At 37.9% G+C, this 25,422-nt stretch overlaps 2 protein-coding genes across 2 annotated transcripts in view; one reads left to right on the top strand and one right to left on the bottom strand.

Moving 5' to 3' along the window:
• The window catches only part of MESR3 (misexpression suppressor of ras 3), a 41,718-nt gene extending 21,694 nt beyond the window's left edge, over window positions 1-20,024 (bottom strand). The window contains exons 1-2 of the mRNA XM_017160155.3: window positions 19,532-20,024; window positions 4,685-4,716 (exon numbers count right to left, since the gene is read on the bottom strand). The gene's annotated coding sequence lies outside the window, so the exon portion shown is untranslated. The remainder of the gene's footprint in view (window positions 1-4,684; window positions 4,717-19,531) is intronic.
• IFT46 (intraflagellar transport 46) lies at window positions 18,556-23,653 on the top strand. Its single transcript, XM_017160145.3, has 4 exons — window positions 18,556-19,072; window positions 21,588-21,689; window positions 21,757-22,166; window positions 22,583-23,653. Exons 3-4 carry the CDS (start codon window positions 21,960-21,962, stop codon window positions 23,645-23,647), a joined length of 1,272 nt encoding a protein of 423 aa, XP_017015634.3. The 5' UTR covers window positions 18,556-19,072; window positions 21,588-21,689; window positions 21,757-21,959; the 3' UTR covers window positions 23,648-23,653.
• The last annotated feature ends 1,769 nt before the right edge of the window (window positions 23,654-25,422 follow it).

Here is a 25,422-nt window from a genome sequence, read left to right on the forward strand (position 1 = left end):
TTTTAGCGGGCCTGTGTGAACAGGAGAACAAGTTCTCGTTCACCTGCCACGCCAAAAAATCATTATCATCGAAGAAAACCTGATTTCAGACGCGTGTTTCCTGTTCGCAAGGCCTAAAACAAGTTTCCATTTTTTTCGCGGAGAGGCATCGCATAACTCAAAAGCGGCAGGAAACATTCCTTTCCTTTTTGGCCAACACTCTCCGAAAAATAATTAAAAACTCTTGCTGGAGATTTATCAGAAGAAGAAACCAATCAAACCGCATTCCAATCAAATAACTCGATGATAAGAAAGAACATTTGGGGATAACACAAAAAGTTTCAATTTACTTGCCAACGCCAAAGACCAGCCAAGCCCGAATTTTATTGATGTTGCCATGATATATGTGTAGGGGAAATATAAATTTCGTGACAAAAGCAGCAAAATTGAGTTTGACTTTCATCAAATCACGTGACATGCCCTGAATATGGAACACCGAAATTTATTTGGCCACATCAACTCCCAATCTATGCAAATAAGTAGAGCGAATGCGAATACATTTTTGAAGGCCTTCCCATTTTCCTCCCCAAACCACAGACAAGATTTATGCGTTTTTCATATTGACAACGCTTAAACAATAGACTCCCCATCAGTCGCTGGTTATTTGCGTTTGCTGCCATGGCAACTGTCGTTTATTACACTTTGACTTTGCCCTAAAAAAAATGGTAAAAAAATCGATTTGAAAAACTATGATTAATAAAAGGTTGATTTAAAAAAACCGAGGAGTATGCACCTTTAATATTTGGAAAGAGCTTTGCTGTCATTCTGCTTTTAAAAAGCTTTAACTAATAACTTTTTAGTATTTACAAGAAGGAAATTATGTCAATATTGCTTCCTTTGTAGAACTTTTTTATTGTCAACAATTCCCGGTCATTCTAAAGTTTTTATTGAGCCTCAAACTTCTGTTTCGAACTAAGCTACTAAGTAATGAAAAATAATCTTGACTGCTCAAAGCTAAAAATTCATAAAAATACTTGTAACATTTAAAAAGTGACACAAAGCCATGAATAAAAATAATTTTCGCTTTCTGTGCTGTAATTTCAGGTAATTTAAATTGGGCTTGATATTACCAGCCAACGCATTTCGTCCATAATCTGCCAACAATTATGGTATAGGCCAAACCTAATGATAGTCGCCGGCCTGAACAATTTCAAAAGAAAATCGTGCCGCAGCAGCAAATCTTGGCTTTAATTAAGGTTCCAGTCGACCAAAGTTGGGACAACGCCTTTACACAGAAATGTGCATAGAAGCGATCATAGATATAGATATGGGTATATATAAGGCCCATTCAAGTGGACGACTTTCGCCTTGTTCATGCAATTTGTATAAACTCTAAATGATTATTGCGAATAAATTTACCAAATAAAAAAAAAATAAAGACACGTACAGAAAATCCAAAAAACTGGTTGGGGTAGAAAGCCAGAAAAAACATGGGACACCGCCCAAAGTGACCACCACTTATAGACCCAATATCTGCGGATGATATGTAACCCAAGTGGCAGACGACAGACGTAAACAGGTAAAAGTGATTTGTCTCTCGATGCCTAGGCAAACATATATACCGACATATATGCACACGAATAATCCAATCGTGTTTTGGGGCATGTTGCGTGAATTGAGCACCGGCTTCCGACAGCTTGTCATGCAAATGAGCTGGTCGATCCTTGTGGGGAAAAACAAACATGGAAAGCCAATATGACACACGGAGAAATTAAATCGGCAGCATTGGTCATCAATTCGTTATTAATTGCCAGGTAATAAAATAATAATATAAATTTAAGTTTATTAGCAACATAAAAATATAACTTGAATATATTTCAATTAATTAACATCCCATAAATAAAATGTAAAACTTTTTTCAATAAAAATGGCAGCATTAATCCACTAGATGAAAGTTTTATCAAATAAAACTAATTTTATATTTTTAACAAATTATACAAACATAATTATTTTTGTTAATATATTGCAGGTAAAAGAAATATTATATGGCCATCGGCTATCCCCCTAACATTAATTTTTTCTCTGTATACACACTTTCTCAAAGCATCTTGCGATTCTCCCACGTTGACACCTAACCTTACAGCAAAGCAAAATAAACAAATTAGTCGTAATGAGATGGGGCCACTAGGGCCCAAAAGTAAGTGTAGTCATCAGCATTCGGTCAGCTTTTCCACACTTTTCACTTTCACGCTCCGGCGAAAATCTTCGACCCACTTGTATTCTTGATTACCGAGGCCTGCTTTCATTTTCATTGAGCAAAAAGCGAAAAACAGAAAAATAGTGGAAGTGGATCTGGTGACAGATACACCAACGGAGGCACAGAGACACCTGGCCAGTACAGGTTGCTTAACCCAATTTTCGATATCTGTTCATCGCTGGTTTGTGGGCTTAGCCAGCTACGCAACTGTGTTTTTTTTTTGCGAAAAAAAGACTACAGCCTTATTGCATTGAGGCGGCCTAAACGCATTTTTGCGGCAAGCTTTACAAAAGTCCAACAAAAACCAGACTAAACTAAAGCAGCACTGGGCTATGGATATGGATTGCACCTGTCGGTGGGTATCTGAAAAATGAATGTTGCATTACTTTTTAAATCGGAAAAAATGGGAAGTGCGCGAAGAATTGCACACCCTTTAAAAACCCTTAATTATACTTAATTTATCTGATTAACAAAACTGGTATTCATTGAGACACAAAAAACTATTTAGCTTTTCTCCTAATTTCAGAAAATTTCCTACAACTTTAAATATATGTTTTTCTTTCTTATTGTGTTTTTATTCTTTATTAAAAAATTATAACGTATACCATCACACGGGACTACCATCATACCCAATAAATAAGCTTAAATTGTACGAATGCTTGTGGTCTCTGCACAGACACGCGTCGTATAATTCAATTTTGGGCCTGTCTGACTGCCATATTAAGCTTGAATAAATTGGTTTTCGCAAAAAACAGACACAAATTTATACAATGTTTATATTTGCTAAATCGTTGGCTTTTGTTTATAATTTTAAGCAAACACAAATTCAGAATAAACGTTGTGTTTAAATAATAACCCTTCTATGATTACAACGCCGCTGGCTAAAAGCGACCACCCAAAATAAATACATTGGTGCTCCATAAATCAAAGATTAAACGCTTAATTAATCTTGCTCATTCCCAAAGCGCAAAATTTAATAAATGATGAGTCAAATAAAAAGCTCGTAAAGCGTAAAATAAATAAATTAAATTGTAGAGAATAACAAAAGGAAGTTTACTGCATTTCGGCTGAATGATGTCATGCCGTGGAATAGGGAAAGGGGAAAATCAACAAAGCCTTAAATAGTAAGATAAACAAAAATAGCAGAAAAACGAAAAACCTAACTATGCAACTTGGCGGCCAACAAAAATAACGTCATCATGATCATTATAATAATAAGAAATTCCCATATCAATGCAAAGTTTTGTTTCCCACCATCAAGAACCCAGAGCTATCCAGCTGGAGGTCACATGTGTGCCTTTCGGATGCGCGATCAAGTTCCAAAGAACCAGACAGAAACCGCCTTAGAACCCAACCTCCTCCGCCGATCCATGCCACGTGACTCTAAACTTGACTCAACTCAACTCATTTACAGTTACTTGCAAATTATTATTGTGTTTTTAAATATATCTATAGATAGATGGCACAATGTGAGTAAGTATTTCTCGGATACAGTTGGATAACGAGTGAGAACGAGTGTATCTTCCATCTTTCAATTGTATAAGCAACTTAGGATTGACACGCCAATGCGATTGCATAAAGTGTTTTTTGTAATATACCTGCATTACGAGAGAGAACAGAGAATTGCATGTGCAATCAGTGGAAAGCAGCGCAAAAAATAAAAATATTGACAAGGAATAAACAGTATTTTTAGTGGTATGAAGGTGACACCATATGGAAATGAAATGGCAATGACAATATCAGCTTAATTTGCTTTGGTAATCTCAAACCGATCAAAGCGGTTTTATTTACCTCTTTTATTAAATTGTCTCATTAATAACAATATATATTATGTGATATGATTAATACATTCATTCTAGAGCCCAACACGTTTGATAGTGCAAATATTTACCTATATATCCCCGCTATTGTTTTTTTAGCCATTTCCTTTAAACTTTTTCTCACAATTTTTAAATCAAACCATAAATCAGTCTGTCCCCCTTCTTGGGTTTTGAAAAGAATCTGCTACTCAATATGCAATTTAAAAATTCTGAGAATTTTTCGACCGCCAGGTATAAGACAAATCTAAAAGTGTTTTAGCAGCAAAAACCACCATGAAGCCAAAACAAAGAGCTACAAAAACTTTTAAGCATCGTAAATTATTTCAGAGAGTTAAACTACAATTAGAACCCCCACAGAGCGGGATGGGGCTATTAACAGAGATAGGGCTAGAGGGAGATGGAGTAACACTCATTTGAGGATTTTTAACGAGTTTCCAACTCGTTGCCGGCTAATTATTATTAGAGCCGTAAACGGAATTTAAGATCATGTGACTTGAAATCGCAGCGATAATGAAAATGAGTCGCACATAAAATTACGCAATAAAACTTCAGCTTTCAAGTTTAAATTGCTCGAAGGCGGAATTGGGTTAAGCACAACATGTCAAATTATTTTTATTTGGGAACTTACGTTTCCGGTCGATGAAGAAGTCGAAGAAAGAACTGCAAAGAGAAGAGCAAAAGAATACAAATATTAATCAAAATTTGCTTGGCGAATTCCGTAAAAATAGGCATAAATATAAACTGCGACTGGGCTGAGAAGTTTTATCTGAGAGAAATTGCGCATTGTGCGAGAAAAAAGCGGAAGCAACAACAGCTTTTAAGTTGAAATCAACTCAGTTGCTTAGTATATTTTCCAGGCCCACAAACTCAAATCAAATGACGACATTCGCTAGACAAGTTCAAGGTGATTTAGTCTGACTTTTTCGCTCGTTTTTTAAATTTCAATTAAATTCATGGAAAATTTAAGAGTTCACTGGGAGCAAAATTGAATCGTTTGCGCTTCGGTGGGCTGACCTACCGCAGTCGAAAGCCCCCTCCGTCGCATTGCAATCTTCTCTGGGTATTAAATTTCCAACTCATTAAAATTTTGCACACTGTCTGGATGGAGTGGCAGGACGGACAGGAGGACCTACGGACTGTATACGATTAAGGGTTGTCCGGGCCTCCACAACCAGCTCCTGCCTTCATTCCCCCAGTTTGCCCTTGCGCTTTTTTCTGGCGGAGAGGAAAAACGGGATGAAGGCTTGTCATTTATAAATGAAGTGCATAAAAATGCCTTCAACTGATGTGAGAAAAGTGAGGTCCCGACGACTTTATAAAGAGCAATGCTCTCTTTTTACCCCAACCAATAACTCATGTCTGAGCTTAATCAGAACCTTTTGACTTATCAATTAGGAATTCTAGAGTGATTCACTTGCCGCACTAATTGCTATCAATTGTTCAGGTTCCGGAAGGTCGGCCGGCAACGGAAGTCGGAATTATTTACAGAATCTTATCTTATCCGCTCGCAATCTGCGTCACATATTGTTGGCTATATTCTGTAAACTTAGTATACCCAAAATATCGAACGCTTGCGTCAGTTTGGTCAGCCCACGCCGCGTAAACAGTAAACAATAAACAATGAAACGAATTTGGCAAAAACAAAACACAAATTGCGCCAAATTGAGTGAGAGAGATACTCACTCCAAAACCTCATAATTGGAGAGGTTCCTACAAAAGGTCAGCCAAGCAATTGGCGAACCACTCGAACAAAACAACTGACGGAACAAAAACAAACTGTTGAAAAAATAAAAACAAAAACCCAATGACAAAGCGATGCAATAAAAATTAGAAGTTTGTGGCAAGATTAAACGTTTTCTCAAGTGCCCTAGGGCAAAAAGGGTGTTCCACGACTTCACAGGAAGTTTGCAATAAGGAAGGAAATATTGTCAGATATTAATCATAAGTTAGTTGGCGAACTAAATTAGTCAGATTGAACCTAATTAAATTCCTATTTTAAGGTAAGGTTGTTTTATGAAACATTTTAAATCCCCGAAATATAATAATAAGCAATTTGTAGTATTACAATCATATCAACTTATATTGAAGATTGGAAAGATTAAAAAAAGGAAGTAATTTATATTTTAGGCAATCAATTGATAATAAATAAATGAATTGTACTATTTACTTTTTGTAAGAGTATTTTTTTAATTCCAAGAATTTTTTTTCCTTTCCCTTCCATTTTCTTGAGCTAGTTTTTCTCAGGTTTTCCAAGCATTTTACTCGTTTGTTTTTAACCACGACGACGACAAGCCCTTTTTTGCTGTTGTGCGTTATTTGGCTTGTTCTTCTGGGGCGTTTATTCTGGGTGGGAAACATTTAACTTGGCTAAAAGCGGCATTAGTGCGATGTATGGGGCGTGTTACGCCCGAAGGGAAGGCAGCCAATTAATTTTTTAATGGCTCAGTCGAAATGACTGACTTTGGGTTATTACAGAAGGAAAACGACAAAAGAGCGTTGAAAAAGTTTTTCTTTTCCACTTGGAAATTGTCAATTAGTAAAGTGCCTGCCCAGAATTGGCAATTTTTAAACTCCTTCGGGCCACGCCTACGCCGTCTCATTTTTTTTGGGGTAGGATCTAAGTGACTTGGGACTAGCATTTTTATGATGTTTAATCTAATTTCTATTTTACGATCTGGGCATTTTTTACGGTCGTTTGCCTAACGACCTGAGCGCTGAAATAAGTTAACCGCAAAAAGATTTTGCCGCTGGGTTTGGTCGGGGATTTTTTTTATATTGTTGTGGTATACTTTTATTTATTTAAGAGCGGTGGACTATGGGCTCTGGACCAGAGCAATTTGTTTTGATTGAATGAAATATCAAAAACGTGACCTGGCCGTGCACTTTGAGCAATCCAGCAAACCGAAAAGAAACAAATATATAATGCAGGCAATAATTTAGGGAAAGAGAGAGGTATAGAGTGGTCGAAAGAGATGGATGGAGAGCAATGTTCACCGGCTAAATGAAATGTATGCAAATTGAGCGTGAACAACAGCTTTAACCCGCAAGCACGTGCGAGTGATTGAGCTGATAGAAAGAGAGAGGTTTAGAGTGGCAGAAGGAGAGGCGTAGATTGGCAGAAAGAGAGGGGCTAGAGTGGCAGAAAGAGAGGGCCAGAGGCAGAGATGGTTCTATCTAACTGAGCGCGACTGACGTTCATTGCCCGATAAGTGTTCAATGATTAGCAATCTCAAAATGTTCCGCCTGCATCTCAATAACTCACTTCTGGCCATCTCACGCATATATCTGCAATCCTCTATCCCTTTCACTCTTAATCGTGTTCAAGTGGCCAGTTAATCCTGGCAGCTTCCTGTGCCAAGGAGTTAAGGAGCAAGTGTGCGTAAGAGCGTTTTCAGTAGCTGGTTTGAATACTTCATCATATTCATGACTTTTACATGCATTGCACTTCCGTGAGTGCTTCTACTTTGCAACGAGGGCTGTTGAAGGAGTTGCAATAAAGAAGTATTTGATTGGTCTAAGTAATATAGCGATTACTAGAACTTTCTAACTTTAACTTTCTATAACATAAACTTTACAATTGTATTGCAAACTTAAAGAGCATATTATATTTAAGCAATATATAATTACTCTAAGATAGAAGAGGGTCATAATTATTTGAAGCTTTAAATTTTAGCTCCAAGCCCTACTAATCTGCTCCCAAAATCTCCTCAACTAACCCAGTCTAAACTTAATTTATCTCACCGTGGCATACGGGTTCAACTATCCCTCGTGTTTATCGACGATAATCTACATCCTTTTGGCAGGTTATGCCAACACTTGGCGAAATTTATTCATCTCCAGCGATGATAACTTCATTGAACCTCCCACGCTGCCTGTTTTTTCACTTTTTTGCTAAGCTCTCTTGGAATGCTTTTGCCAACGCCATAACTTTGCCCTAACACCCGCTACAGCGACCACATTTACTCTTCTCCCCAACCATCCACCATCTGACCCATCTGTGTTGGTTCTCCAACGCCATTTTTTCATTTTTTTGATGCACAGAAAAAAAAATTGACCAAATTGATTAGAAACCTTTTCCATTTAAATTTGAAACCAATTTTCGTAGACTTTTAGTAGAAATATCTGCAAAAAATATTTCTATACCGTCCTAAAATAATATTTATCATAAATCATAATAATGTGATTAATTTTAATACTTTTAAAATATTTAAGGGATCATAAAAATCTCAATAAAACCATTTTGAATTTAGAATTTTAATTTATATACAGATATACATACATTAGTAATTAAAGTTTTAATAACTTTTAGAACTTATTTTGTTCTCTGTACACCTCCTGCGGGTCTCAGCTGCGGTCACACACAACAACGAACGAAATCTTTACCGCTGCCACAATTGGCAGGCAGTTGGAAGTCCGGGAGCGGTTAAAGCGGGGTGCGGGGAATCGCGGGCTTGGGGCTTGGAGCTTGGAGGACCAGAGAACCGGACCCCGGGAGGCGTAGCAGTTGGAGAAGGCCACTTGGTCGCGACCACAGAAGTGACTTAACTCGTTTTAAGCCTTCTCATATGCTTGGCGTTTTTTTTTTTCTTTTGTATATCCACCAGAGTTGCCTGCATCTATTTCATTTTAAACTCCACTAGACATGCCACAACGATGACACTTGACTGAATATTTATGGCCACAAATGGAGCGAAAATAAAATCGCCAAGTCACGGGGCCAGGGAGAGAAAAAAATATAACAGAAGAGTAGAAAAAAGTGGACACACATGGCGATGATTTTTAGATGCGGATGGGTTGCTGCTCCATCTCCGTGGAGACCATGCCCTTTTTTGGGGCGGGCTGTAACCGTTAGTCCGACCGACTAAAGCGGCTACTAAAGTCTTATAAGACCAGGTCTGCATCCGACTCTAAATCGGAGTTTGAGTAAGAGTCCGATTTGGCTTCCAAATCCGATTCTTACAGAGAAAAAAACGTGGTTCGAAAAATCATAAGTTCAAAATATATTGTTAGTTAAGATATTTTTATTTTTGTAGTATTTATTCACAGTTTTTACTTTAATTTTTTTGAAGTTGAGTCCAAAATATTGACTAAGAAAAAGGATTTTTCTGTGTTTCGTCTATTAGTTTCTTTCGAGTTGCCTTTTGGCTATCTCTATCTTTATCTGCGCTTTTATGTGGGCACATGAATGTCTGCTCTCGTTGCCAGTCTCAAATATTTGCGCTTATTTATGTGGCTTTTGTTTTATCAGCTTGTTTATTCAATGATTATAGGTTTTTGTTTTTTTTTTTGGTCGAGCTGAGTCGACAAAAGCGGGTTCGACTACCGTGTTTGGTTAGGTTTTCGGGTTGCTAGGAGAGCACGGAGTATTTTTGCTTTAAGCCTATCTGTATGACCGCTATGTACTCGCCGGCAAATATGTAATGAAGCATAAGCAATTATGATAATGTCGTTTGAGTTTGTGTTCCGCTTTCATCGCTGCTTCGCTGCTTATCAGCAGTTGGGTGGCGGCTGGGCGGTGGAAGACACTAACAGCCTCGAAAATGTTGACAGAAATGTAAAAACAAAAAAGCACGAGAAGATTGCTGGCTGATTAGAGTCGAAAAATAAATACACTGACGGAGACCCCAAGAAAGGTCAAATGAGAGGCTTTACAAATATTTTAAGGTATTTTAATTTCTGCGAAATTTTAATGAATAACCTTGTGTAATTAACATTTCGTAGATATTTGGATTAATTTTTTAAGTCCTTTTGAAATATATATTTATTCTGTTCTCACATGAATTTTGAATTTAGAATATGAATATTGTTTTGTAGCATTTTTGATGTAAATAAAATTGTATTATTTATAAGTTTAGAATTACACTATGTTTACGTACCATTTATTACAAAAATAAGTTAGGTAATGCCCTAAGAAAATTCCCCAGAATTCATTGAAACTACCTAAAATTCAGAATATCTACCATCAAAAGCAAGGTATAGACGAAAACATTAGGGAAAATATAACGAAAAGTATAGACGAAAACATTAGGGAAAATATAACGAAAAGTGTGTACAACTGACTCACACAAAATGGCTCTTTCATTTATCAATTTTATTCATATTTCTGTAGAAATTTGTGTTCATTGGACATTTTCTCATGAATGTCACGTTCACAGTTGAAATGCACAAATTTCTGTTGATATTTACGTTTATTTTTTGTTCGTGGCGCTTTTGAGGGATTGAGTTGTGTGCTCCAAGCCGCAGGTCGAAGCAATTTGAGTCAAAGTTTTGCCAGGTGGGAAAAGTTGTGGTAGTTTGAACAGCCCGCAGACCCAGCGGCAATTTATGCAAATCAAAATGGATCTAACCGAAGAAATAACTCCATCGAATGAGAGAAAGAAGCTCGAGGCGAGGCTAAATTAAAACTCTCGCTTTGTGGCACTTTTCACCCATTGAACCTCAACGATAGTTTGACACTCGACACCGACTGGCATGAACGTTTATCTAAAGTTCAACAACTTATGCAAATAAAGCCCGGAGACGCATTGGATTGAGTGTGTGCCTGGGATGAGTGTGCTTCAATCAATGCCAATGCCTCATGTAGAAGCACTTTTGTGTGCAGGAATTTCATCCTATCCATCGTGATTACCAACCGCAATTGTAATTCTCTATGTGCTATCTTCCATCTTCTCCTTATTTCTGTTCCTTCTCCGCTAGTTTTTCTCTTGATGATTAATATTTCCCCATACATGCGGTCATATTTCTGAGGCGATTAGTCATGAGGGCTGTCTTCAATGTTTTTTTAGGTCTAAGCTGCAAGGTAAATCAGCTTAGGTTTCAAACGCAAGTGTCAAAGGTTAAAATAACATTTGAGGTCTCAAAAATGATGGTTAAATCTTCATTTGTGTGCCCGTTGAGAATGGTAAGTATGTAAATATTGGGCTATCGGTTCATGCCAGTTGGTGGCTTTTTGTTTAAGATGTTGAACAGAATGAGTACATCTCACTTGGAAGCACACATGTTGAAAATTGATAAACCAAACACCGATAAAACACACATGACTTCAAAATAATCAGCGTTCATTTGAAAAAATGGTTTTTATTATGAGTTTATTAAAATTCCCAAAAAACCCATATCAAATATTTGGAGGCTCCCTAGAGCTGATAAAATTAAGAGCCTTTTCTCAAGAGAGCTTGCTTATCGCAACTTTTTGTTACTGAACAACGAAAAAGAAGAAATTAAAAATCCCCAGAATAATTACAAACTCCCCACATCTCCATAAATATCATAAACAGCACGTTCACTCGACGAACCGATAAAAATACATAGTGCTTCAACAATCAGCAAATTAAATGTTCGTATTAACCTCATAAAAACTCATTATAAATAGAAGAACACTTGTCTAAATACAGTCGAACAAGCAAATAATTAAACTATAAATAAACAACAGAAACAGACGTCAACGAGTGCAATTGTGTGGTTTTAATTCACGTTGAATTACTTCGAGAGTATAATAAAAACATAAAGAAAATCCCACTTTGGTAATTAGAATAAAGTGGGGAAAATTCTAGGTTGCTGCGGAATTAATAAACATTTAATAGGATATATAAGTGCACTGAAAAAAATATTAATAATATAATACATGTTATTCGACTTATAAAATCCACTTAAAAATAATATTTATTTATAAAAAATTTTAGCTGTGGAAGTTAAGTATGTTTATTGATTTATTTTCAAAGCTCTAAAGTGTCAGAAGAAACTACTTTTCTATATTGCAACATAATAAGTGAGAGAACTTTCATTAAAACTACCATATAATCGTATTCTTAAAGTAGTTCCCATTAAATTTCAAAAATATTTTTCATGTTTTACTTTTCCCAGCTGCTTTATACTAGAACATCAAGACTTTGTCTCTGATGCAACCAGTTCGCGCTGACTGAACTTGACCTTTTCCCACCGCATCTCGCCGCAGTGGATGCACGTTGGCCGCTTATGTCACCATCGAACATCATTAGCATAGCCGTTGAAACAATGCCGGTTGCTAAGTAGCTGATGGTAAGCCGCTTACCCCTGACATGCTGTTCCCCTTCCCTTGGCAACTGTGGCTGCAAGTGGTTTCGATTCTCGCCGCTCGCGGTCTCGTGCCACATTGCGACCCAATTTCCTTTGGGGCACGTTTCTGGGTTGTGCAACCCGCGACTTTTCCCCCTCGCCGCCCAACATTCTATAATACAACTACTAATTGGATTAATAATGACAGACAAACAATGGGGCAGCAGCGCCATGTGCGAGAAATGCTCAACGGCCAGCGGGATTATGTAAGGCTCATTGGGCTGCCTTTTATGGCCAACGGAGAGAAAGAGCTGTCAAAATCTAGTCTTTGTTAGCTGCTGGCCAGAAATTAAACAAGGCAAGACAAGACAAGAAGACAAGGCATTTGGCTGCTCAAGTGATCAACTTTCGATAGGGTCTATGGCCTGATAGGCAGATCTCTGACTAGATATTAATGGAATGTGGATTGGGGGAAGTTGATGATGTTGATAGGGAAAATAAATGTTATATTGGGAAAATGTTTATTTTGAATTTGTAAATAAATATTCAATTTTTTAATAAAGTCCAGGCACTAATTTAATTTGAAATTTAATTTAAAAATCGAGAAACCGAATTTAAATGATTTAATTCGTTTTCTGCACTTGTCTTCTACATTTCTACCCCCAAAACTCCAACTTTAATAAAGACCAAGACAATGCAGTTTAGAAAAAAACCCCAGTTCCTAACCCCTTTCTTGTTAAGTGAACTTCCTCACAAAAGCTTATAAATTAATCTCTCCCCTCTGCCAAAAAGACAATACCGAATACCCCTTGGATGCCCCATCAAATCTTGTGGCACACAGCTGGCGGCAAGCTCACTTTGTCGTAAATAAAATGCATCCACACCGAAACTGAGTTCACTTGCCAACACTTTCGCCAGGAAAAAGGGGGGCATTGCAGATGTTGGACGAATTTTTCCTCATAATTAGCCGAAGCGCCTAAAAGCAGGCTAAAGTGGCAGGGCTGAGTGAAAGTCGCGCTTTGTCTTCTAATGAGCAAAGACAGAGAATGCGAATCAGTGTGCTGGCCCTCGAGGGCCAACTTGGATGAGAATATGAAACTAACTCGCTGCAAAATGCCATGCCATTATGCCAGACTATATTTTATACAATATATAAACTGCATATATTGTTGGGGGTCTCTTGGAGGGGCTGACCCAATTCGAGGGGACAAAACCGCGCCCCAAAAACTAAGCATAATGAATGGCAACCCTCTAGCCTCTATCCCTGTCTCTTTTAGCTGCCGTCATGCCCTCTCTCTCGCTCTCTACTCCGCACGTGCTGCCAAATATATTATTTTGGAATGACTCTGCCTCGCCATGTGGGCTCGTCTTTGTGTCTTGCTGATTCAAGGGTGTTTTTTTGGTTTGGTTTAAAAAATTTGGGTCAACGGTGCGTATGATAATTCCTGCATTTGTCTGTGTAAGCCGCAGGCATAACAACAGCAGCAACAACAAATTTGATTGAAATATGCACGAACAAGCAACGGGAAGTGCTACATAAAAATACACAAGTGGGAATCGGTTGGAAGGCACTGTAAAGCTATTCCACACCCTGAACACCCTTTAACATTTAAAAATGTAAATAGAAGAAATTTTGAAAATAATAAAATAGGTTTAATAAAATAATACAATTTATATTGGCTCTGACATACATTTTTATTATAATTACTACTTTAAACCCAAGACTGTTCAAATTGAACTTTGTTCAAAATTTTGAAAATAATAAAATAAGTTCAATAAAATAATACAATTTATATTGGCTCTGACATACATTTTTATTATCATTACTCCTTGAAATCCAAGACTGTTTAACCAACTTTGGGCATCATATCGATAAGGTAGCTAATTCAACCAATATCAGCTAATTTCTGGTTCCGCTGGCCGGAAGTTGGCTCTCATCGCGTTGCCAAGCACAATGACAAACTAAATTTGCCGTTTAATTGTAAGGATGTGAAATAGGAAGCCCAGGGTACGTGCATCATGCTGACAACGCCATCAGCGAATCCTGACAGGATAACAAAAGCATACCTACAGCAGCTACAACAAGCCGTACGACAACCACCACACTGACGTGTGACATGCACGTGCGTCAAATTCATCATACGCCCTGGTGACACACCCAAATGGCAGGCAGAGCGAAAGAGACGGCAGAGGAATAAGGACTAAAACATGTTACAATTGAACGTCCACCTTTGAGCAATTATGGAATTTGTATCTATTTGTTTATGCTAATACGGCAAAATGTCACGCAACAAGAAAAACCAGATAAAAAGCCAACTGCATGCGCATAAAACTTAAACTTTTTTTGCTATCTTGCAGATACTTCAGCCCGCTGCAACTTTCGACGCTTTCAATTTGTTCTTCCTAAAGTTTTTCAAACTTTTCCCAGATACAAAACACACACACAAACAATTTGGCACGTGTTGACACTCAGTCACCTCCCAAACCCCTCGCCCACTTTATCTATGCATCTTAATCTTGCTCTTCTTTTTAATAAACAATTTCCAAAGGATTTTAAGCGATTTTTAATTAAAATTATGGTGCGACCAGCTGACGCCTCAACTAACTTGAGCCAAACAACAAGAATGGGGATTTAAGAGTGAAGAAAGAAAAAGGTTTCATAAGAAGTAAACACCGTAAGACGATTTTTTATGAGCACAAGAACCCGCTCGATGACATCAAAATGATAAAAGTCGAACAGCAACAAAGGCAGCGGAAAGAACAGAACGTTAAGGAACTGACTCAGCGAAGAGTCAACAACAACTGACTGCCTCAACAAATTGCAAAATAAAATAAAGGTTTGGAGAATTGAAAGCAGACCAAAAAAAAAAGTTAATGTATAATATGAAAATATTATTGACTTTTTCTAGTTCAAAACAAATGGCTGTTAAATTCAACTTATAGAAAACATATTTTTTTTACAGTCAATAAAATAATAGTCATTATACTTATTTTGTTTAAATGAATTGTTTTTTATCCTACATTTTTTTCCTGTGCATTAGATTTCGCTGATAAGTCCTACAAATAAAGCTAAGTATTCAAATCGTTAGCGTCAACCTGTCCAAGCCATTGATGAGCTCATAATTTGGTGGAAAAAATAAATATGAGGGAATCGAAATTAATCGACAGCGATTTCTTTGTATTGCCCGGAATCAAAATCGGAAAGCCCAAGGGGATTGGTATTTAGAGGGGGTTGGCTCTTTTGGTTCTTATAGATAGGCTATCTTAGGCAAGCACAGACCCCCGTACACTTGACTAGGCCACCTCTATTGATACCGATACGCATACGAACCGAATTCCATTTCCAAGTCAATATATTTCCTTTCCTCGCTTCTAACTGTTCTTTATGTTGCTCCATTTGACTTTTTGCTGATAAAGCAATCGCCTTGCGGTTGGCACAGAGTAGTTATGGAATATTGTTTGAGCATGTTTAGTAATCGTTTTTGGGGTCAGTAATTTGGTAATTGAAAATCACACTAAGTATATATAGCGAGCAAAATGGGTCAGCATAATAACAATCATTCGGTGGCGAAAGAAAAGAACAAAAAGCGTTAAAACTGTTTATTGGAATGCCACGGAATGACAAAGCGAAAATAGATATGATAGAGCAGAACGATGGCGAATCGCAGACAACTCAAAAGCTTTGCTTAGAAATTGGTTATTAACAAGTTCCAGACTAGAGCAGAACTAGCAAAGAAATGTTTTCTTTGGCAACTGTGATTCTAGATTGTTTTTGATAAAGTTCGTTTGCGGTTATGGATAGAAACCCATTTAAAGAAGAGATAAAGTTTGACGAACTTGATCTAGTTTTGATAGCGCATTTATTGCCTGGTTACAAGGGTTAATTTTGAACACTGCTTAGACTAGACAAATACTTTTAAGATTCAATCTATTCGTTTTACTTTCTGTTCGAAATTTAATTCAAGTTCTTAAATTCAATTTAACAAATGTTCCCCCATTTTAGAGTCAATAAACATACCTCGCCACTTGGCAATGATTTGGAAAATGCATTTAATATTAATTGTCACCTGAGGAAATGCTTGGCGCCTTTCCGCCTTTTGAATAATCAATCTCATTGACAACTTGAACGGTTTCCGCCTCTGTGGCGTTGATAGCCCCATGATAACTTCATCACCTCCAACATAATTCATTTCACTTTTCCGTTTTCACAGCCTTTGCCATGTAAATGATATTTTTGGTGTGCAAGCGGTGATAAATGATACAACGACTTTGAGGGAGATGTTTCTCCAGCCGGAGATGTTTACCAAAGTTATCTTTGAGTGGTTGGGCGTGGATGTTGTTTTGAATTGGCTTGGGAAAGTTGTGTGTGCTGGTCGGTCCCCCCTCGGATCCCATGGGATTATGCTGATGAGAAAGAGACTCCGGACTCCGGGTCAGCCGAAAAGGTTAACGAAAAAAGTTTGTCCGACAATCAAGAGATGTGTGTTATTTGCTGTTTGCCAAACTTTCCATGGGCTATCTGATGTGGATCCGAATTGGCATTTAATAAACTGTCATTATTACTTGACTCTCTTGAAAAGGGGTGCTCTGACACTTGGAGGGACAATAAAAAAGAATAAGCAAAGAGTAATGGAACACCCAAAGAGTTTTCGACAGCAGTCAGCGTATGAAAACATTTGCTTGCTAGACAGTAAAAATCATGTGCAATTTGTCATTGATACGAGACACTGAAATCGGATTCCCCTGCCCCCAAAGCCAAAGCCAAAGCCAACCATATTGTTTATTTATTCGAGTCTGGGGCTAAACTTCTGTGGAACTCGTTTGGGGTTCGGGGACAGCTGAGTTGGCCATAAAGGCAAAGGAAGCCGCCTCAAGTTCTCAATCTCGGGCCGAAAATCAATTTCTGTATCCTCTGTTTTAACACTTCAGCGAACATTGGAGACTTCGCTTCACCCGAAGGAATCTAAAACTAATTTAAATAAAAACCAATCTGGCATAATTCGCTGCCTCTGCGGGTAAACGACAAACTTTCAACCGTAGAACGATTTTCATTTTTATGGTGACCCTCCTCCATGTTTTCGCTTTCGCTGAACTTGAAGAAGATTAGAGGAGGAGGAGAAGGAGGAGGGGCCATGTGGCTCTGCATGCTGATGACTATCCAAAAAATCCAAGAGCGAATCCTTAAGCCCCGACACCCATCAGCAGGGCCCAGAAACAAAGCACAACACACATAAAAATGTGTAGGCACAGAGATAAGCAAACATTTTGGTTGCCTTTCCTTTATTTTCTTTTTCCACACACAATGAAAAGCGAAAGTGGAAGTGTTCGCTAGTGTCTGCTTTTGGGCCTTGGCTGGGAAACGTCCAAAGCACGATGCGCACAATAGAATCACTTATATAGGTCGAAGTCGCCAGTCGCTAGTTATGGGGCCAAAAAGAACCATAGCTGGACCATAAAAAATTACAATAAACAGCAATAGCAGCAGCCGACCAGACCGCAAGTACAAATAAAAATGGCAGAGAAAACTCGAGGAATTTATATTGGCCGCAAATAAATGGTATGTACAGTGCAAATTAAATAAACTAAGGCAGAACAATTTTTGTATAGGTATTAAAGAAAATTAAGCAATTACCAATAATAAAAGTCCAAAAACCAAATAAGCAAAAACAAAAAAAAATTATCTTCATTGAATTAACAAGTTTAATTAAATTATGAAATCTTTTTTATAGTATCTTCTTGTCTTTAAAAACCCTAATAGAATTTATTTTTAATAAACCTTTTCTTAAAATATTTATTTCCAAATATACCTATGAAACGCACTGTCCTTTAGTACCTCCTCCTTGTTGATCCAACAGCTACATTCAGTTCAACGTCTATCTGTCTGACTGTTTCTCACTCTCTCGTTTTGTCGGGAAATTAATTTGCGGCGTTCTATGGTTTACGCATTTCCATTTACTGAATGGAAATTAATTGGCCACGCAGGGCTGTCGAATGCTGGATGCGGTTGGCCAGCTAATAACGACGCTCCCGACTTGGTCAAGAAATTAGATTCTCCTCGCTGCAAATGAATCTCAATATTGGCTAAAGGTTGCAATTGAGTTTGGGGTAAAGGGAAAGCGCAAATGATGCCCTTCAAGACGATATTAATGGAACCGGGATTTTCGGTTAATTAAACCTAACTTTTGTATGTGAAGTATATTAATGTTGCAAAGTAAAGAGCTTATAATTAAGTTATTTATAAAGATACATATTTCAAGAAAATACTGTGAGATCTAGCTTAGATATCAGGAAATATTTTTTGTAATAACAAGTATAAATAAAATAGAAAACTAACAAAAACTGTAACTTTTTTTAAGTTATTAATATATCTTTTTAATTTTTCCAAAACATTTAAGTACAAATGAAAAACACTTTATTTTCATAATAAAATATTTTAATTTTATATCACTATCAAGAGTTCTCCTTCGCTGCAGTTTTCAGTGCATTGACCCTTTTTCGAGTTTGCATACAACTCTTATCGGGCGTCGACAAAGCTGCATATAGAAATGATAAACTGGTCGTTACTCCGCTGAACTCTATAAAACCTTTCGCCAATTTGCAGAAACCACAACACCCAGCCCAAAAACACCCCTTCGAAATTCCTCACGCCCAACATATGGCCCCAAATGCGGGACAGGCGTTGGGAGACCCTCGTTTTATGGGCTGATAAAAGGACTTTGCAGCAATCAAAAACCGCAAACATGTTAACCGTTAATGCCCCCAGACACCTATAAGAGTGCTCAGTCCTTTTCCGGGTCCCGAGGTCCTGGCCATAAATGCGCCAAATATAAATTATATTTAAACAAAATAAAAAAGGCATCACCAGAAAGGGACCATCCGGTTGCAGGGCGTTCTCTTTCAGATCTCAATAATTCAAAACAATTTCGTTTTATTGCCGGCAACTTTTTCGGGGCCTTTCATTGTTTGGCTCGCTGGGAAAGGGGCGGTAAGTGGGTGGTAAATGCGAGGTGGGATTTGTATCCTCCAAGAACAGTTTAACCTCAACAAAAGCATATTGACCCTCGGCACATGGTCAACCCTTTTTAACTCTTGCGAGGGTTGCGTGAAAAGCCAACACATAAAACGGATGAGGAATTGAAGGTGTGCACAGTGAAAAAAATAAATACAACTCTTTCTGAATTTAATGTAGTTCGTGTTAAATCCAATGTATAAATGCTTTCCAAATTAAATTAACAGTATAATAGAAACAGTACTTATAAATAAATTGTTATAATTATCATTTGGAATACCACAGAATGAATAATAATATGACGAACTAAAAATTGTTGATATTTACCCTCACATTTCTTATAAATCATGTTATCTTCAGTTCCATATTTTATTATTATTCTTTTTTTTACGTGTGATAATGAAAATGTATGTGGGGGAATCCCCGGCAACTTACCGCTATTTGGTCCGCTGCTGGTCTGATGAAGATGAACGGGTTCGTAATCCTTTTAGCGCCGGTTTAATGAGAAATTCCTCCACAGCCACTGCACACACACTCACTCCACCGGAAGGACACAGACAAGCAAACACTGTCCTTTTAATTATCCCAAAAAAAGGAGTGTGTGTTAAGAATATCTTTTTGGCACCCGATCAAATTGTTTTAATTATCGCGCTGGTCCGGCTTAATTACCGTTAATTGCAGATTGCTATTGTATTTTGTAATTTAATTCAATCAAAAGTCGTACAGATTCAATTGACACACTCAGACACTTCAGCATTTAATTAGTGACCAATGCTGCTGCTGTTATCGCTGTTATTGAGATAGCGTGATAAAACGGCACCAATGTACACGCACCCGAAAGACGAAACTCGGATCTGAACACTTGAATCTCGAGCCACGAGAAATCTGAGATACGTAACGTCCGCACACCAGAAGATACAAAACACGAATGAAACCCAAAAGATTCAACAACCGAATGCCGATGTATGGCGACGCAAACAACTCCCGCCGCTGTTATTCCACGTTAACAGTATGTTAACAGAATGTTGGCCAACCGCTCTCTCGTTGCACCCATCAGTCGTAAGAAAAAAGGGTATATTGTTTTCGCTGGAATTATGAAACAAGGAGAATTATTTCTGAAACCAATTAGAGGATAACAAATTGGAATTAGACGAAGGGCAAAATAATTTTTAGTTCTTACCCACAAATCGTAAGAAACGGTAGAGTTTGTACATCAAACCTTTTTTTAAACTAACTTACATAAATCTTGAAAGTGGTCATTATTTTCTGAAAATTGGGCTATTACTTAAAGTACCATATATTAGTGCTATTGAAAGTGATGGTTCCTAAGATACGCTAAATTTTAGTTATTGGAGTAGAGGGTATGATCTCGCCTATGTTGCTTTTTCATGTTGGAATTGTTTTTGCTCGTGAGCAAGAGAGAGAGAAATGAGTGGGAGAGCGCGTAAAAAGTGTGAATGAAAGACATGGACGTAGTTAAAAAGGCAATGTTAAGGAGGAAACTATTTGTATTTTATGACAGACTTCTAATAGATCCTTATAATGTTTCCTCAATTAATAAAAAAAAAATATACCTAGATTTGAAAATATATTTTATTAATTTAATTTGCATTCTAATTAAACAGATTATTTTTTTAAGCTGTTCAATAAAATTAAGTAAATTTACTTCTTGGTGTCTTACAAATTTGTTAAGATAGCATTTATTCTTAAAGAATTTGTAAATAATTCTTATCTATTGTTTTGTTTTTCCAACTTTTTATCTCCTAATAATAAACTTCTATCAGCATATCCCTTCCAAAAACAATGCTGTATAGTACGTCCAACAAAGACTAGATTATAAAATGTGGAAAACATTCTTGAATATTCCAAGTGATATCTAAAAAAAACCCACATATGTATAAATGTGGAAAATATTTAGAAATTTTCAGGAAAAACTGTAGCTGGCGCCTTATGTTTATAAAAACTGATTTGGTTAAGCCTTTCATTGGCCCCTTGAGAGGTGAACAAAATTTCACATGTTCATTAATAAATCGCCGCCATAAACCGCCCTTTAAACAGTAGCTACAAATTATTTAAATGGACTCAGACCGAACGGCGAGTGATGGTAAATCGGTTCAAAAATTGAATGTAATTAAAACCCTGGCCCATAACAAAGGCCACTGTTTCAGCTGTAAATGTTTTCGCAGGCCAAAAAGGATATGACAATAACAACCACTCGATACATTGAGAGAAAAATGTTTTAATAAAAATATATAAAAAACACTTAAAACCTGAAAGTAAAATAAGTATACTTAACAAGAATACGAGGGAATTACGAGGGACATAATCAGAAAGTAAAATGTTAATAATAAAATTATAATTTAGTGTTAAATATGATTGCAGTTTTATTTTCTATGCTATACTTAAAAAATAGTAACAGATCCCTTTCTGATTTATAAATTTAATTTAAATATTTTTGTAACGATTAACAATTTAATTTTGTTGTATTTAGGGACATAATATTTCTCCCAGTATTTTCTGGGTTGCGTTGTCAAGACGACCACATCGACATCGACACCGGCATTGGCCAAAGCAATTGACAACTTTCCAGCAGGTAAGCAAGTAAAGGTAGACAAAACCAAACGGAAAACGTTGAAAAACCCGAATATTTTGTGATAAAGAAAACTCCGCGCCGAAGGAAGGAAACAAGGACGAGGACGCAGCACCTGCAAAAGGAGCGGAAAATTGCAAGACAAGTGTTGTGCGGATTTTCGCGGAAAACCAGGAAGTGGGCAGGAAAACGGGCGAAAGGAAACTGAATAGCTCGAGAGGACTCGCAGCTGGAGAGCTATTTGAATCTGAGTACGGGTCCTCGCAGCTGGCCATGGCCATGAACTTCTACGATGAGGAGATCACAATCAGCGGACCCGACTCAAAGCATCTGAGCAGTGTTCAACTGGAGCCGCGAAATGGTGGACCAGGAGGTGCCAGGGGGGGTGTCGCAGAGGGAGGAGCAGTGGGCGGAGAAGGAGGGGCAGGTGGCGCCACTGGAGGTGCACAAAGAGCAGCCGCGGGCAGGCATCGTCGAATGGTGAGTGGTGAAGAATTTTATTTGGTAAATTCCGCAAATGAAAAAGATACATATATAAATTTAAATTGAGACTGCCCCGAAAAATTCAATTTCACGGAAAAAGTCTTATTGATCTAAAGTTATTCTTCTGAGTAATTGTATAGTTGGTCAGCAGACTAAAGATTTCCGTAATTTTTATTATATCTTTATTAATTTGATTATTTTCGGATTTTATAAAGTTAGTACCTTCAAACTTAAATATTGCATTAATTGGATTATTGTAAATGTATTCTTTGGATTTTGTTTAAGGTAGTTAAATATTTTCATTCTTTAGGGGACTTAATAACCAATAAAAAAATCGTTTTATGATATTCTTCTGTCTGTTAAGTTATAAAAATTTTAAAATCCTTATTAATCAACATCTTCTTCCCACCCAGCAATTCCAAAGCAACTCGACGGATGACGATGGCCTTCTGCAGGACATCATCGACCACGATGACGAGGCGGACAGCGATGATGACGATGACAGCGAGATGCAATTGCCGCAGGGAATGACCATGGGTGTGGGGATGACGGGTCTGGTGCCGGGACCCCATGCCCAAAAGCGGCCGGGAAGCAACCGGAGTTCCAAGCCACTGCCTGATGACACCATGAGTTCCGGAAGCGAGGAAGCTGCCATGGGTGGAGGAATGGGATCCGGAGGTGCCAGAGGTGGTGCCAAGCTGCCGCACCATAAGCTGACTTTGCCCATGAGGAGCAGTGCTGGTGGCGCTGGCAGATCCGAGCGACATGAAGAACAATCCTTTAACATGAGTCCGGATAAATGGGAGGAATTATCCCTGCCCGGAGAACTCAAGGAACTGTTTCCCTATATCGTAAAATACACCCCACAAACGATCGATACCCCGTTTCATCTGCAACCTTTTATCCCCGAATTTGTGCCCGCCGTGGGCGATGTGGATGCCCTTCTGAAAGTTCAGGCTCCTCCGCTCCTGCAACCCCAGCGGCAGAAGGAGTTGAATGATCACTTGGAGAAGTTGGGCCTATGGCTGCTTGACGAACCCTCGGGAACTCAAAGTGAACCCAGTCTCCTGAATATGAAACTTCGATCGGTACTAAGCGGTAGCATGGGTCGTAATCCGCGGCATGCCTCCTCCGCTTCGCTAATTCCCACCGCCCGATCGGGCAAGGATATAGACAAGTGGATCTCTGAGGTGGAACAAGTCCATATGACGCAATCTATGTACGATGCCCAGCCCCGAAAGGATATAGACGTTCTCTTGGAGGACTGGCCGAGATCTTTTGGCGATGAGGAGACTAAGAATGCCTTAGATCAGGCCTATAGATCCTGCCTGCAGCAGAATATATCATTAGCTGACTACGTGAGAGTCCTTTGCGAGAGATTTGGAGTGGAAGGTCCCTTAGAGTCACAGGCGGATTACATACACAATGTCCAGACGCTCTTTGCACTCTACTTGGCCGCCAGTCAGGCGTGGGAATAGAATGAACACAGGACTTAAAATATATCAAATGCATTAAGAAAGATATATAATATTTTTGACATTTCAATGAAAATTTTTAAACTTATTAAATAGTATATTTTGGTGCGATTTAAAAATTTATTAAATATATTTTACACAAGGCTTTTTTCTCAGTGCATCGGCTGGAACCGGCCCCACTAATAACGCTAATGGCTTCGATTAAGTGACAGCCAGACGGCGTTTGTTTGCCCCTCTCGATGGGGATGCCTCTATATTTTTCCCTTGCTTTTCCGCTTCGTTCCAGCGGTCAACCCATAACCTTGTTGTATTCGATGTCATGGGAAGGGTCAAAAGGGTGGTACTAAAGGTGAAATAAGTCTGCTGATTGAGTGCAAAATCGGTTATTGTGAACAAAATGGGTAGCCAATCAAATACTTACCAGCATCACATCTGTAAATGTCATAATCAGTAAGAGGGACTATTCAATTTGTCAAGCTTACTCGAGAAGGCTGTCCAGCAAATAGACTTTGAGTTCGAGAACATATTTTTACGTGGATTTCAGGAAACAAATGTTGAATTGTTAACCCTTTGTATTTTTAATCTTTGGGATTTTGTATAAATAAAATATATATACATATCTTTACTCATAATTTACTCCTTGGTCTCTTTAGGTCTGGTACTGGCTGCCTGCAAGAAAAATTAAATTATTTCACCATATTTTACGTTTTTTTTATTTGCCAGCGGGCAGTCGCGAATGAAATGAAAATCTCCTCAAGGGCTGTAGACTGGCAAGTTGAATGGATTCAACTCATTCAACTTAACATAAAATTAAGGCAGTGGGTACAGAATTTAATTGCAATGTTATATTTAAGAAAACATCGAAAATATCATCAAAAAGCGGAAAAAATCATTTCAAAATAAAGAAAATTAATTTCTAAATAAGAAATACATTTTTTTTTAAAACCTTTTAAATTTACAACCTAGACAAACAATTTTTTTCACAAATCTGTAAATCCATATCTGGCGGCTGAGTATCCTGAAACTCTTTCAACCGCTGCATACTTATGGGGGCTGGGAAAACACGGGCGGCGCAGGTTCGACCATCCCACTTGAACCCGTAAACCAATCATGCACTTCATCAAACACACAACAGCAGCAGAAGCAACAGCTCCAGCCGAACAGAACAGCCGGCGATGCCTAATTAGGCCCGCTTAAGACAACACATTGGCCAGGCCAAAAGCATGGGCCCAAGTCTAAAGCCCGAGTCTGCCGGAAACGGCCTTAATTATGCGTAAGCCGTAAAGAGCCCATTAATGTCATTTTCGTTGCATTGCCAATGAACGGTGGTCGGTGGGTGGAGGCGTGACAGCCGCATGTTTGATCAATCGGCCATCCTGTACTGCACAAATCAAGGAGATTCTGTGTGCGAAGGGAAATTCGGACTCTTGTTCTTATTAATTTTCCTTTAGGTAATTATTTGTCTTATTTTTTTATTATTTAGTATCATATTTAAAACCATTTTTTATTTAAAGTAAACAGTTAACAACGAATTATCAAAGTTGAAATTTTCCTGAATGGGATTTAAAGTTACTATGTAAAATTTTCTATTAGTAATTAATAAACTTCAATTTACTGGTATTGTTATTCTTCTAAACTAAGATTAGAATAAATAGAATGGAACATTGTTTTGAATTACAAATATATCTTATATTCAAATTTCCGTTCAAATACGTTCCAATTCCCACCCACCAGAGGGCCCTTGACGGTATTTTCTTAGTATTTAGTATTCTTGACTG

Source organism: Drosophila takahashii, chromosome 2L, assembly GCF_030179915.1.
Source record: "Drosophila takahashii strain IR98-3 E-12201 chromosome 2L, DtakHiC1v2, whole genome shotgun sequence".
NCBI lineage: Eukaryota > Metazoa > Arthropoda > Insecta > Diptera > Drosophilidae > Drosophila > Drosophila takahashii.